General features: G+C 37.2%; 2 protein-coding genes across 5 annotated transcripts; one reads left to right on the top strand and one right to left on the bottom strand.

Moving 5' to 3' along the window:
- The first annotated feature begins 251 nt into the window (after positions 1-251).
- Positions 252-3,527, top strand: LOC117620317 (splicing factor 3B subunit 4). Its single transcript, XM_034350479.1, has 9 exons — positions 252-746; positions 913-961; positions 1,100-1,188; positions 1,299-1,355; positions 1,535-1,597; positions 1,698-1,763; positions 2,059-2,145; positions 2,279-2,372; positions 2,808-3,527. The coding sequence occupies exons 1-9, from the start codon at positions 642-644 to the stop codon at positions 3,293-3,295; spliced, it is 1,098 nt and encodes a 365-aa protein (XP_034206370.1). The 5' UTR covers positions 252-641; the 3' UTR covers positions 3,296-3,527.
- Positions 3,528-4,416: 889 nt separating this feature from the next.
- On the bottom strand, positions 4,417-12,801 carry LOC117619234 (elongation factor G-2, mitochondrial). Of its 4 annotated transcripts, XM_034349143.1 has the most exons (20): positions 12,279-12,801; positions 11,181-11,402; positions 10,463-10,584; positions 10,217-10,367; positions 9,826-9,897; positions 9,121-9,216; positions 8,937-9,025; positions 8,764-8,830; positions 8,062-8,100; positions 7,833-7,893; positions 7,351-7,460; positions 7,176-7,250; positions 6,998-7,066; positions 6,761-6,882; positions 6,449-6,574; positions 6,162-6,282; positions 5,907-6,007; positions 5,713-5,773; positions 4,989-5,042; positions 4,417-4,897 (listed from the first exon to the last, which is right to left on the bottom strand). In XM_034349143.1, the coding sequence occupies exons 1-20, from the start codon at positions 12,705-12,707 to the stop codon at positions 4,793-4,795; spliced, it is 2,292 nt and encodes a 763-aa protein (XP_034205034.1). In that variant the 5' UTR covers positions 12,708-12,801; the 3' UTR covers positions 4,417-4,792. The 4 variants fall into 4 exon arrangements, 3 of the variants coding, with proteins under 3 accessions (XP_034205034.1, XP_034205036.1, XP_034205035.1); XM_034349145.1 differs by lacking the exon at positions 12,279-12,801 and having other exon boundaries at positions 10,463-10,604; positions 11,181-11,255; XM_034349144.1 differs by lacking the exons at positions 6,162-6,282; positions 6,449-6,574; positions 6,761-6,882 and having other exon boundaries at positions 12,279-12,798.
- Between the last annotated feature and the right edge of the window lie 1,774 nt (positions 12,802-14,575).

The following is a 14,575-nucleotide window of genomic DNA, read 5'->3' as shown; positions in this document are numbered from 1 at the left end:
TCCCTTTTTAATTTTTAATTTTTTTACTATAAAAAAGTCAGTTTATTGTTGGATGCATTATTTATTTATATAAGTCATATTTTATTTTAATTTAATCTAAAGAACGAAGAGAAAATTCAAACTCGGGTGCAGAGTAGGGTCTGCATTATTGGATGCATTTTAAAGCTTTCTTTTTCCTTCTTTTTCCCTCTCTTCTAAGCTAAAAGCCAAACGACATCGTTCTTTCTATCTTTCTTTCTTTAATCAATTTGTTTTGTTAAATTTTTTCATAATGTTATTATTATTTTAAGACAAAGTTTGCGGTTTTCCTTTGGGTGCGTGGTTTGGGCTTAGGGCTTAAAGAAAACCCAAAACCCAGCCATCATCATCTTCATCCTGAGCGGCTCCAACGCCCCATCTCCTTTCTGCTCAGCTACCATCGCCATCCCCATTCCTCTTTCGCCTTCCAAAACACAAGGGGCAGTGTAGTAATTCAACACGCTACAATCTTGTTTCCATTAAATGGTCCTCAAAATTTTGGCATCAATTGATACGCAGCCAATCTCACTTCGGCTGATTCGCTAATTTCCTCTGCTCTACAAAGTAAACAAGCACAGAGAGAGAGAGAGAGAGAGAGAGAGAGAGAGAGAGAGAGAGAGAGAATGACGACTCGAATAGCTCCAGGAGTAGGAGCAAACTTGCTGGGCCAGCACTCCGCCGAGAGAAACCAAGACGCTACTGCTTACGTCGGCAATCTCGACCCTCAGGTTCTCTGTCCATTTTGTTTATTTTTTTATTCGGGTTTTTGCTATCGACTAGTGTTCGCAGCAAAGATGAGAAATTTGAGCATTTAGGGCCTTTTTGTTGAGTTTGCTCAACTGGGTCTTTCTATATTATTGTTTCAAGTTGTTGATTTTGTTTGATTGCTTTCAGGTTTCTGAAGAATTACTGTGGGAGCTGTTTGTTCAAGCTGGCCCTGTTGGTATGTATCTCATCAAAAACCTGCTCTGTAGATTTAGATGGTTGTATCTATGTGTACCTGTGTATTAAAAATCCTATCGAAGATATGTGTACTTGGTTTGATTTAGATTTGCTGATGTTTGAGCTCTTTGTCTTTCAGTGAATGTGTATGTTCCCAAAGATAGAGTGACAAACCTTCATCAAGGATATGGATTTGTTGAATTCCGTAGCGAAGAGGACGCTGATTATGTAAGTGTTGTACATAAGCCACAATGTTCCTTGTTCTCAAGTTACTCTTTCTTTTGTTTGTTAGAGTTTTCTGCTTCTGGTTATTTATTTATTTATTGACTGCTATGCAGGCTATCAAGGTGCTTAATATGATCAAACTTTACGGGAAGCCAATACGTGTAAATAAGGTATTGAACTGTGCTTTCCTAACTAACATTTTCTGGGTTCTATGTGCTTTGTGCCACTGGACGGTAGTAATTATGAAATGGAATTTAACATCATAAAAAGCATTCTGCTCAGTGTCTGAATGCCCCATATCATATAAGTAATGGAATTTTGATGAATTGTGTGATTTTTTTGGTTTCAGGCATCCCAAGATAAAAAGAGCTTGGATGTAGGGGCAAACCTTTTCGTTGGAAATCTTGATGTTGTAAGTTGTTAAGACTTTCGGAAAACCTTATTTTGCAAATAGATAGATACTCTATTACATCAATTCTAACGGTTGCATTTTAACCCAATATTTCTTGTAGGATGTGGATGAGAAACTCCTCTATGATACATTCAGTGCATTTGGAGTCATAGTTACAAATCCTAAGGTAATGCCTCAGCATGTCTTTCATCGCTTAACATTTTTTATTTGAATATTTCGTAACTTAAATAACTTCTTGCAAAGGATTATCGTCATTTTTAAAGTTTGTCTTTTTTTTCTTTCTTCCTTTGTCATTAAGTTATGTTTGTAATGTGAACAAATGCATTAGCATGCTTGTGACTTTATTTGGAGGGTAAATTCATGCATGATGGTCATTGCCAAGTTTTTATTTTTCTGTGATAAATTTAATGGTTATGCTTATGTGCAAATTGGACTGTAATGTTGGTAATTCTCTTTTCTAGATAATGAGAGACCCCGAAACCGGAAATTCCCGTGGATTTGGCTTCATTAGCTATGATTCCTTTGAGGCATCTGATGCAGCTATTGAGGTATGTATCCTTCTACTTGTCAGTAAAATCTTAATATCTTCCAACCATTGTTGTAATGCTTGTTGAAATGGCCGTCTTTTTCATGTTGAGTTTATTAAGAATTTGGGTTTCTTCTTGTTCTGTTTTTTTTAAGGCAATGAATGGCCAGTATCTATGCAATCGTCAAATAACAGTGTCATATGCATATAAGAAGGACACTAAAGGGGAGCGTCATGGTACTCCAGCAGGTAAGTCCTCTTGTTTACTCAGCCGCTGCTTTTGTGCTTGTAATTTTTCTTTTTGCCACATGAAAGCTTCTTCTTTAATAAGGGGGTGTCGTTGAATTTAGTGAGACCATAATAGTTGATAGAATCCAAAATGAGACACGAACAAACTGTTTTTACCATTTGTATGTTCATATGTGCAGCATGAATGTCTATATCTAGCTGAGACCAGAATTTGATTCCTCCTGGTTTTCATTTTATTTCTTATTTGTACCACACATTATGCATTTGGATGAGACAAATATACCATATTAAGTTAGTAGTTGGGTTCACTCTAAAAACAAACAAAACAAATAGTTTGTAGTTGGTTTAGCCTTTAGGGAAAACAAAAATTAGGGATTAGAATAGGTCAATGTTATTATTGCTGGACATTACTTAACTACCAGAATTACATTGCAGAGAGAGTTTTGGCTGCAAGCAATCCTACTTCAAAGAGCAGGCCTCATACACTGTTCGCTAGTGGCCCCCCAACACTTGCCAATGGTCCTCAGTCCAATGGTACCATGGGTGCTCCAGTGCCTCCACGACCTTTTGCAAATGGTGGTGTTGGTCTTCCTCCACTTCGCCCACCACCTCCTCAAGGTATGGCGTTCCCACCCATGCAGATGGGTGTACAACCAACCTGGCAGGGTCAGCCACAGCAACCAGGTCAAATGCCTCCACCGCAAATGCAACAGTTCAGACCTCCTCCTCCAAACATGCCACAACCCCCTCCACAGGGTGCTCCGGCTCCTCCAAGGTCTCTTCCACCACCTATGGCCATGGGAAACCAACAACCTATGTGGCGACCACCCCCACCTCAAATGAGGCCCCCGAATATGCAACACGCATCAATGCCCCCCCCTCCCCCCCTCAATAACCCTCCACTACCGCCCCCTATGAGTTGACTGAAATGAATTAGTTTGTAAACTCGTTAGAATGATTTGGATGTTTCTTGTATCATTTTGTTGCTTGTTATAGAATCAGTAATTTTTACGTTTTAGCGCAACAAACATGTTGAGGTGATTACTGATTATTAGAGGCGGCTTCTTCCTATGTTCACATCAAATAGCAAGCTCCTTATTGTGAACAAATTACCATTGTTTTATGCTAGTCCTTCCATAAGATCTTTTTGCTGTATGTAGCTGCAGATGTCTTAATTGTCAACATCTTCATTTGTTTTACATAGGAGGCTTCAGATTCCACTGCAATTCTAAAAGCCCAATCTGCAACCATGAACTAGCTTACAATCACAAAGATTCAATTCAAAGGAAATTATAAATATAATCCTACTCTCATGTTAACACATTATACAAGAACTTCCACATTAAATACAAATACATAAAACAACAAAAGCAACAAGCTAAGCGTCGGACCATGTGGTATCTAAGCCACCTCAGTTGTCCTCGGGCACACCAAGGCTTCCCAGACAGCCTTTTGAGTCATCAACCACGTTGTTCAGACGAGGAGGTTGATAATAATGGTATGCATCACATCCAACAGTAGTCACACTCATCCAACACAATGGCCACCACACTATCCAGTAGATAGTGCCACGACCGGTGTGTTGTCATTGTGGTATTGGTTGTGCATTCTGATGGACCGCCCCCATCGCTGCAGACAACAGTGGTGAACATATGTAGGTTGTGTACATTTTGCCTTTACCACAAGTCAGGATTCGTTTTTTGGTTACATTGTCCAGGCGGAGCCTTCCTGCCTCTAATCCGGCGGCTTGGATGACATTGCTGCTGAGCTTCGGTGACCAAGCAAATTGCTAAAAGTAGAATGACTAGTAGGAACAATGGACCCTTTTGAGAAAAACTATTGAGCTCTTCTTCATTTCCGCTATGTTTCTCTGTGTCTACTTGTGGTGTGGATGGTGTGGGACGATTTATGCATATAAAGCATTTGAAGGGTGGTCCATAGAGCCATTTCATAACAACAAATTATCCTTTTGATGGTACGAGCAAAGATACAAACTTAGCTACTATATTAAATTGTCTGTATTATATACTTGGGGCCTAATGAATGTTGAAAAATGCCTTAAATGTATTTAGGGCAAACCCATTATCTTTTTATAATAATGGTACAGTACAAGTATTCAGCCCAAAATAATTAAAGGAAACTATATGATACACAGTTTAGGAGAAAGTGATACATCATCTCAGCCCTTAATAGGCAATTTGAGTTTTATTGGTGCTTTTCAAAATTATGGATCATGTAACACAGATTACTCTTTTCCTAAAAGAATTAATAATATTAAAGTTTCAAAATTTTAACATTATAACAAACATATTGGACTCCGGCAACTTAAAAAAGGAGCAAATGCATTCGACGAAACACATGCTATTCAGCAGCACTGGTGCCCTTGTAATTGTTTATCAACTGTGTCTGGACATCGTGTGCTATTCAGCAGCATGGGTGCCCTTGTAATTGTTTATCAATTGCGTTTGCACGTCGTGAGAAACCGGCGAGTGCTCTTTGTACTCCATTGTGAATTCACCTTTTCCCTGCAGAGATAGAAGTATTACTTACACACAATTCTAGTGGGAATTCGGAAATGAAATTTTTTTGCACTTGAAAGAGAATGTTCTTCATTACCTGTGTCATTGATCGAAGGGCAGTCGAATACCCAAACATATTGTTCAGAGGAACCTAAGAGCCAATACACGATATTTTTCAGGGACTAATCTCATAAAAACAGCCATTAATTTTAAGGTAATGCAAACACCACTCCAACCAAATTTAATAAATACGGGAAATGTTTCAACATGTATAATGTTTTATATCAGACATGTAAGTAATTACCCCAAAAAAGAAACGATGCCTAAATAAATAAAATGATGAATAGCAAGAAATATCAGATCTGCCAAGTATTTTCACACTGCAATATTGTAAAAGTATCAAATCAAGTATCTACACATTCATACAGTTTAAACAAGCAAGTATAAGGGGACTAACTCCAACTGAGAAGTTCTCTTTTTTGTTAGAACTTTTTCTATGAGACAAAAGAGCATACCTACAAAGTAAAAATAGCTGACAATTTAATGAATTCCTACATTTTCTAAACCACTACCATCGACAGAAGCTCCCATATCTCCCAAGAACAAACCTGACGCACATACCAAACCTTTTAACCAGAAGAGAAGCTGGAAGTATGGTATTGTATTACCATATATGCTTGAATCTTACACAGATGTTGGACAAAATATGTAAATTTTCTTAGTAGCATTAAAGTCAAGCTGTGCAAAAGTACCTCCTTTTATTGGCTAAGCAAAAAGGAAGAAGTATGAACTACTATTACAAGACTGCAAGAGATACTTACATGGGCAGTAATAACAGAGTCATCTCCCTCCTGGTCATTTCCAATAATAACACCTTTCCTCCTATCAAATGAGAGCAGTAACATTTTCAGTAAAAAATAGTGGGATTAACCCATATATTTTGATTGACAAGAAAACAAAACAAAAAAGAAAAAAGAAAAGATCTAGTATTTCAATAAAGTAAGAAAACACTCACTTATTAATATCACCCGCTACAGTTCCCTGAAACTCCATAGGTACTTTCAACTCAACGAGCATAACAGGCTCCAATATCACTGGTTTTGCAGCCGTATAGCACTGTTTGAAAATTTCAGAACTTAATATACATAATAACTGGAGTGGACAAAATTTTGAAGTTGAAAAATAGATCATGCAGGCAAAAGTAGGTTCCAGAATATGTGTTAAATCAAATTTAAAAAGAATTCACTTCACTCAAGGATATGACAAGGACCTTTCTAAATGCATATATTGCAGCTAATTTAAAGGCAAGTTCACTGGAATCCACAGCATGGGCAGCGCCATCAGTTAAAACAACATGAACGTGTTCAACTGGATGTCCAATTAAGGAACCCCTGTACAAGGGATATCATTATGAGCAAACACAATAGAAAGGGGCGGACATTTAGACAAGGATGTTATAGCAATATAGTAACTTTTATAGTGTGAAATCCTGAATGGATTAGATACTGGATTATCCTTGTTTCTATAGCCAACTTTTAAGACCAGATGGGGACTCACGAATTGGCTGCTTCTTTGAAACCCTTCTCAATAGCTGGGATAAAATTTGAAGGTATAGCTTGTCCCACAATCATGTTTTCAAATTCAAACTTGGTTGGTGACCCGGCAGGCAGCGGTTCAACATATCTGCAATGTACCAATTAAGAAACAAGTTACACGCAGGGGAGAAAACACCAAGTCGCAATAAGAAAGCCAATTATCAGGTTTCCAAAGGAAGTAACTTGAGTACATGTAAAAGAATATGTACACATGTATCGCACAAATACAATCATGTCTGAACATCGTGCATATAAAGGCATCATCTGGACTTACCCACATACCCGCCCATATTGACCTTGTCCTCCAGATTGCTTCTTATGTAAATAATCAAATTCAGCCCGTTGAGTAACAGTCTCTCTGAAGTTTACACGAGGTTTTCCAACAGTGGCATCAACCTGTTTAGCACAAATATGGGAATAGGAATACAGCAGCAGTACAAGGTAAAACTTAACCTACCTAACAAAAAAATTCCTGATATTATATATTGCAAAAAGAGAACAGGCCAGGCACCTTATATTCTCTCCGAATGCGTTCAACATAAATGTCCAAATGCAGCTCTCCCATTCCAGAGATGATTGTCTACTCAAGGAACAATAACGTAAGGCAAGAATTATTTCTTGAAGTAGAAAAGAAATATACTTTGAACATTTGAGAGAGAGAGAGAGAGAGATCATGTTGAACATCAGACCTGTCCACTCTCAGGGTCCAAGCCAACACGGAATGTAGGATCCTCTTTCTGAAAACGATTCAAAGCCTTCGAAAACTAGCAACAAAAAAAGAAAAAGATTAATGTAAGTGCCATTGAATAATGAGACACACACATATGGCACATGCACACACAAAATCAAAGGGAATCGGCTCACTTGTCCTCCAGAATCTTTTGAAACTGGTTGAACAGCTAATGACATCACTGGCTCAGGGACATTCATAGAAGTCATTGTATATTTAACTGACCCATCAGTAAATGTATCTCCTGAAGATACAAGAAGACATGCTTTAGAACAAATTTATGAAAGGAATAAAATGTGTAGAAAACAGGAACAAAGCATTAAATCATTAGGTTATAACGCTTCAAACTAGTTGTCAATGTCATGCACAAAATTAAGAAAGCTATGACTTCATCATGACTGAAAATTTAGATATTTTCTGAATGACTCTGTCTAACATCCATTCTGACATATCCCTCCCTTTTTTAGAAAGCTCAACAAGATTTTGCTTATTCCCTACTCAGACTACTAGGTAGATAGTGTAAATCTAATAAATCAATACATCTTTCCTTCATCCAAAGATTCCCTTTTCATAAGAGACAAAGTGATTCTCTGTGCATGATAAAAGGAAGTCAAACCTGATGCACAGTCTACACCAAATACAGCAACGATTTGCCCAGCATGTGCTTCTTGAATATCCTGTGGATGAAATATCCCACAAAAAATAAAAGATATCAGTAAATTTACCACCACAGACAAAAACCCATCACTAGAGCATCTTCGAGATGTTTTTTATTGTAAAAATTATTTTCACACACTGAAAGATCAAATAATTTTATTAGCAAAAATTTGAAACAAAAAACTAACCTCCATCTCATCTGAATGCATCCGGACCAAGCGAGGGACCTGTTTTTAGAAGATCACAGAATTCAGCAAAACATTCAAAAGGATACAAATTAAAGTGCCATACCGTTGATATGAAGATAAGACTTGCCAGCAAAGAAAAAAAATTAAAGATTCACCACTAGTGATTCACAGAAGGTAACCATACCCAACTGAACACAGCCTTAATCCCAACTTCTTGGGGTCAGCTGCATGAAATCTTATCCAAACAAATTGGAATCCACCATATCAATTTTTCCCAATTTCAATCCCTATTTGAGAGCTATACCCTGAACTTCTTAAGCTTAAAAAAAAAAAAAACACTATATCCTCAACTACATCTCTTGTGGACATTTCCTTCCTGATCAGTTTCTACTACTCTTCATCTTATTTACTTTGAATGACCACTCTCTTTCAGAGGAATCACCGTGCCTCACATATTTAAACTATCATAAATAATCAGATAGCCCCAGATCATTCCATTCCACATAATAACTTTGTTTTGATAATCCACATATCGTAATTAGCCACCAATTGCTTTAGAAAAAATATCAAATTAGATTTCACAAGACCAGATGGAAGAAATTGGTGGCACGAAACAATTATTGCAGCAGAAGGCCCATAAGACATAAAGGCTTAACTTGAACTGAGAACAGTGAGATGAAACATTGCATTCCTTGGACTTACCTTAATCTTCTTACCAGTGTTAATGTTGAAAATAAAATCACCCTTCCGAATGACACCTTCATAGATTCTTCACCAACAAAATAATTGTTAGCATAGTTATTATAACATAATACATTAATACAAAAATTAGAAAAGCTACATTGACATTAAAACACAGCACCTCTAAGGCATACCTTAGATATGTTAATTGACCAAAACGCCCTTCCTCCAATTTGAAAGCCAGTGCTACAAGAGGCCCATCTGGAGTTCCACCCAATGCAACCTACAGTATTGCGACAATTTTTAATTTATTACCCAGGCAGGTTTGGAGAATGAAAGAAAAGAAAAGTTTCAGGATGAATTTCCCCAACTTAGTACCTTCTCTTCATTCTTAGTCTGGTCAAGAGCATAGTTACTGACTTCAATTGGACAGGGCAAATAACTAAGTACAGCATTCAAAAGTGGCTGTACACCCTGTACTCATAAATGGCAGAAAATAAAGAAAATTATTAACAGGGACAATCAAGTTGCATGTACAAATCATTTTACCTAAATGGTGAAAAGGATAACTACTCTAGAGAACAAGAGGCAAAGCAACAGACCGAAGAAATTCAACGTTTGCTAAAAAAGTTCCAAACTTGTCATGCCGTAATAACATGGAACTGCACCAACACAGACCATATAGTCTCCACAAGGCCATTCAGGAGAAACCAAAAACAAAAATAACAGCAAGGGCCCTGCGTTAGTTACCTAATTAACCTTACCTTGAGTAGAACCAAACAGCTACATAAAAGGGCAAAACCAACCGGCAGTTAAGATCTATGATATATCTATACCCACTGAGGAGTCTACTAATTTGTCTGTTCAGAGATGACATAAGATTTAATCTGGTGACCATAAATGTTTGGATCCTTTACTGTATAAAGTATAATACATCATAATCTTAAGTAACCAAAGTACGTGAAATTTAACACATCAACCTAAAAGCGTTTGAAGTTGATTGCTGGCAAATAACAACAGAAAATGTAACCAATGATGTGCATGTCATTAGAAGGAATAAGTTTTTTTAAAAGAAGATAGTACCTTGTTTTTAAATGCACTACCCATGAACACAGGTATGAATTTCTGTGCTATAGTAGCCCTCCGCACAGCTTCCTACTCAAAAAAAAAAAAAAAAAAAAAAAAGGCTTTAAACTTCAAGAGCACAGAAAGATATATGCAGAAATTAATTTATCTTGAACAAAAACAAACATTGGAGATAGCACCGCCTAGAACTTTATAGAAATATATGCCACCACATAATTTTACCCTTGCAAGGAACATCCAACCACCAAAACCCATGACAAGTAAAAATGGGAAAAGATAACTGAAAATTATAGCTTATGTTGCATCTAACAAGTCAAGACAAAATATTCTGTATTCATTTTCCACAACATTTTCAGAATTTTTTTCTTTTGAATTTTGTCTAATGTACCTCAAGATCAGTGGACGATATAGGTTCATCAGCAAGAAATGCTTCAGCTAGTTTGTCATCAACTTCAGATACAACCTCAATTAGCTCACGCCTCTTTTCTGTGACTAACGCCTCCATATCAGCAGGAACTTCTTCAATAACGATTTTTTCACTAAAAGATGCAAAAAGAAAATAAGAAAAAAAATATAGAAATGGAAATGCGCATTGAAAAGGAACCGTGTGAACACAATAGCGTTAAGAACAGACCCACTGGAACCATGAAAATACAAAGCTTTCATCTGCACAAGGTCAACAAGACCCTTAAAATCTTCTTCCAACCCAATCGGAACTTGCATGGCAGCACTGTGATGCCGGAGCTTAGCCCTTGCCTACAGGAGAATCAATTTCACTACCACATCACTATTTAAGGTTCAAAACTCAATAAAATTTACATGATGATGTACAACTATCCTTAAAAAAAAAGAAAATCAATCTGAACCATCAAGGGAAATCTAGCTTGTTCATGTCCCTTGTTTCATTTTAGCATGCTTTGTATAAAAGAACTAGAAAAGTCATGTCTCGCTGTATCAGGTTGTTGCATAAATTACAATCATGTATAATGCATTGCTCAACATACTGAAATAGAAACTGATGTCAATCGACCCAAACTAAGATTAGTTCTAATTCCTTGAACTTCATCACACAAATTCTACAAATTTACAATTATGTTAACCAAATAATTGTATACCCTAAAAATAGAGATTTAAGAACACATAGCCATCAAAATCAATTTTTTCTGGGTAAATTACAACCTGAAGCTCAGCACATAATTAGGTGGCCAATATCCTGAGATATTAGTTAATGGTTTGTGTTCACTATGACAAACGAAACACTATACTGAATGCTCTATCTTCCCTCGTAGCAAAACAATAAGCAAACCTAAAATACCGAGATGTTTCCATGATTCGTCAATTTTGAAATGCACCTGGTTCAGAACTTTCCACGGATCTGCTCCCATACGGTCAAGTTTGTTTATAAATGCAAGTCTTGGAACCTCATATCTTCTCATTTGTCGATCAACAGTAATTGACTGACTTTGCACACCACCAACACTACAAAGGACAAGAATGGCACCATCAAGAACACGCAAAGCTCTCTCAACCTCAATGGTGAAATCAACGTGACCAGGGGTGTCTATTATGTTAACCTGCAATAGAAAATTTATGGTTAATGGAAACATTTTTTTCTTCTATTCTGGAAATTATTTAACATAAACACAAAGTTGAAGTATTGCAGCTCATAAATTCAACATATTATTAACTCATCAGTTTCAGACTAACCACACGGCAAAAAGTTAAGATTACTAACCTCAATTTACTTTTTGACAAGTAATAGTTTTACTAAAGAGAAATCAGCGAAGGGAAACATGCAAGAGAATCTAAATCTTATTTGGTGATTTCAAAGGTTTTTATTTTATTTTATATGTGTTGGAAAAGACAGTACGCCAAATATCTACAATGCTAATTTCATTTAGCATTAGTAGCTTCAGACAGAACATTTTAATACTGCATGTTCCTACTAACTCCAAGAGTAACGTAACATTCTAATTTGCTACGCACTCCCTTTGGTGTTCCCAGGTCTCTCAAGTAAGAACAAACGTATCAATAAAAGATTACCCAGGTCCATCTTCCACCAATTCTCTTCAATGCAATAGAACTAGCTCAAGCCTCTTGCACGTTCCAGGTATAGAAAGAAGCAACAAACCGAATTGTCATTCAATATTCATGTATATCTTAAACTCAAAATCCAAGATTTTCAAACATTTGCTAAAATTATGACAAATTCAAAACTTATATTGACTTGTAACATTAAAAGTAGAAGCATATCAGAGTGATCACTTCCTCCATTTTCAACAAGTTTATAAATTTAACAACCCAACTACACCTTATATGCCAAGTTTCCATTTCCCCATACTTTGAAATAAAAAATCACTGCCCACCATTAAAAGATTCAAATTTCCATCAAATCCATTACTTTCCGAGTAAAAGACAGAAGCAAAGCCAAAACCAATAATTGCAATTACCTGATAGCCATTCCAAGTACAATAAGTGGCAGCAGACTGAATGGTAATCCCCTTCTCTCTTTCCAAATCCATGGAATCCATTTTCGCGCCAACTCCATCTCTGCCTCTAACCTCATGAATCTCATGGATCTTCCCAGTGTAAAACAGAACTCTCTCGGTGAGGGTGGTCTTGCCGGAGTCTATGTGGGCCGATATTCCGATGTTTCGGAGCTTGTCCATGGAGTCCTTCCACCATGGCTCTTTGTCCTCCTTGGCACGTGCGAGATTGCCGGAAGAGAATTGGCGGAGGTGGAAATAGCCGAGGAGGAGAGAGGAGGCTGGTGATGGAGAGGGAGATGGGGATGGAGAAGGAGACTGTACCGTTTTGGATGGGCTGGTGTAGAGGGTGTAGAGGAGGCGTGGTGTGGAGGGTCGAGAGAAGCGCGCCATGGTTGTGGTGTCCGGTTTTAGGGCTTTTGGGGGGTTTGACGTAAAACCCTGAACCCTTTGGCACACTGCCCTCTCTGCTGTCTCGTAGTGCGAGTTGCTTGTGGTTTTGAGAGTTAAAATGCTTAGGCCTTTTACAATCCATTCGGGGGATAAACCCAAATTTTTCTCCTCTAAAAAGTATTATTTGGGTTTTGCCCAGATTCAAATTGATTTTTTCTCAACCCTTCGGACTTAAATTTTAAGTCTGCAATTTTATTAAATTGTTTAAGAATGTTTAAGTGTAATTTTTTTATGGATAACTTTTCTTCATTTAATCTTATTAAATAACTTCATAATTTAATTTTGGCTTAATTGCTTCAGTGCACCTTGAAACATTGGTCAATTCTCATTTACCCCCTTAAAGTTAAAGTGACCCACTTTGCCCCTTTGACCAAGATTTGATGTTCCACATTGCCCTTACCATTAACTCCATCCAAAAGTCTGTTAAGTTCGATGACGTGGCAGGGGTATTTTAGTAATTTTGTGCACCTAGGTTTTTTAATTACTTAAAAAAATTAAAATACAAACATAAAATTGAAAATAAAATAGATTTTAGAAAAAGAAAAAAATACCTTACCCATCCCTTCCCCACCCCCTCCATGTGCATAACCCAAAAACCCATTGCCCCTTCTCACGACAACCAAAGTAATTAATTTTTTATTAATATTTTTATCCATGTTGGAGGTGGGCTCCACTTTGCCACATTACCCACTCAAATATGTGAATAAAAAACCTTAGTGCACAAAATTACTAAAACACCCCTGCCACGTCATAAAATTAAACGGACTTTTGGATGAAATTGACAGTAAAGGGCACTGTGGAACATCAAACCTTGGTCAAGGAGGCAAAGTGAGTCACTTTAACTTGAAAGAGATAAAGTGATATTTGACCAATTTTTAAGGTGCACTGTAACTATTAAGCCTTTAATTTTTTGAACAATTTGACCTAAAAAAATTGAAATTCCACAAACATATTTTATTCCAAAAGAAAACACACAACATTAAAAAAAAAACACAAAAGGAGGATTGAAACAATTGTCGACCTCATTCACCATCTCCAAAGCTCCTCCAAAGGTGATCGATCAAATCATGTCAGAGACTCTAATGCACATGTGGAGATCGAACTCTATTATGACGAATCATGTAATCAAAAAGAGTCGGACTATCTTTGTGGTACTCGTATGTAATGCTTGGCTCCAGCTCATATTGTCTTACTCTGGTCCTCCTAGATCGTTGTGAACATGTATCCTCATCATCAAATTCCTCTTCAACATATTCGTATTCATCCTCCACAATCATGTTGTGCAATATTATACACGTCATCATAATTGAGTGGAGGTTATCCTTGCACCACATATGTCCAGGGCCCTGAACAATAACAGATCGAGCCTATAGTATTCCAAATGCTCTTTCAACATCCTTCCTGTACGCTTCTTGCATTTGTGCAAAAAACCTCTTCTTCTTTAGGTTATCAGGAGGAGAAGAGATGGTTTTCACCAAAGTAGCCCAACGGGGGTAGATCCCATCTGCCAAATAGTAGCCGAAATGGTATTGATTTCCATTGACAATATATTCAACATAAGGAGCCATTCCATGTACCACATCATTGAACAATGTAGAACGAGCTAAAATGTTGATATCATTGTTGGATCCAACAGCTCCAAAAAAAGGCATGCCATATCCATGTGTTGTACAAGGCCACGGCCTCTAGCGCAACAGTGGTTTTTTTTTTTTGTGACCAGTAAATTGGCCTGCCCAAGTATATGGGCAGTTCTTCCATTCCCAATGCATGCAGTCAAGACTTCCTAGCATGCCTGGGAAGCATCAACG

This window comes from Prunus dulcis, chromosome 2 (assembly GCF_902201215.1).
Source record: "Prunus dulcis chromosome 2, ALMONDv2, whole genome shotgun sequence".
Taxonomy (NCBI): Eukaryota; Viridiplantae; Streptophyta; class Magnoliopsida; order Rosales; family Rosaceae; genus Prunus; species Prunus dulcis.
The sequence above is the reverse complement of the archived record's forward strand: the minus strand, read 5'-3'. Positions and strand labels throughout refer to the sequence as shown.

Bases quoted from the DNA above. Each gene is read 5' to 3' on its own strand.
- LOC117620317 (XM_034350479.1), top strand. From the start codon at position 642: ATGACGACTCGAATAGCTCCAGGAGTAGGAGCAAACTTGCTGGGCCAG. The intron at 747-912 runs GTTCTCTGTCCA...GATTGCTTTCAG, and splicing joins TCGGCAATCTCGACCCTCAG to GTTTCTGAAGAATTACTGTG. The intron at 1,189-1,298 runs GTAAGTGTTGTA...ACTGCTATGCAG, and splicing joins GCGAAGAGGACGCTGATTAT to GCTATCAAGGTGCTTAATAT.
- LOC117619234 (XM_034349143.1), bottom strand. From the start codon at position 12,707: ATGGCGCGCTTCTCTCGACCCTCCACACCACGCCTCCTCTACACCCTC. The intron at 11,403-12,278 runs GTAATTGCAATT...TTTCTATTGCAG, and splicing joins GTACTTGGAATGGCTATCAG to GTTAACATAATAGACACCCC. The intron at 6,883-6,997 runs GTGCCTGGCCTG...TGTGCTAAACAG, and splicing joins GCATTCGGAGAGAATATAAG to GTTGATGCCACTGTTGGAAA.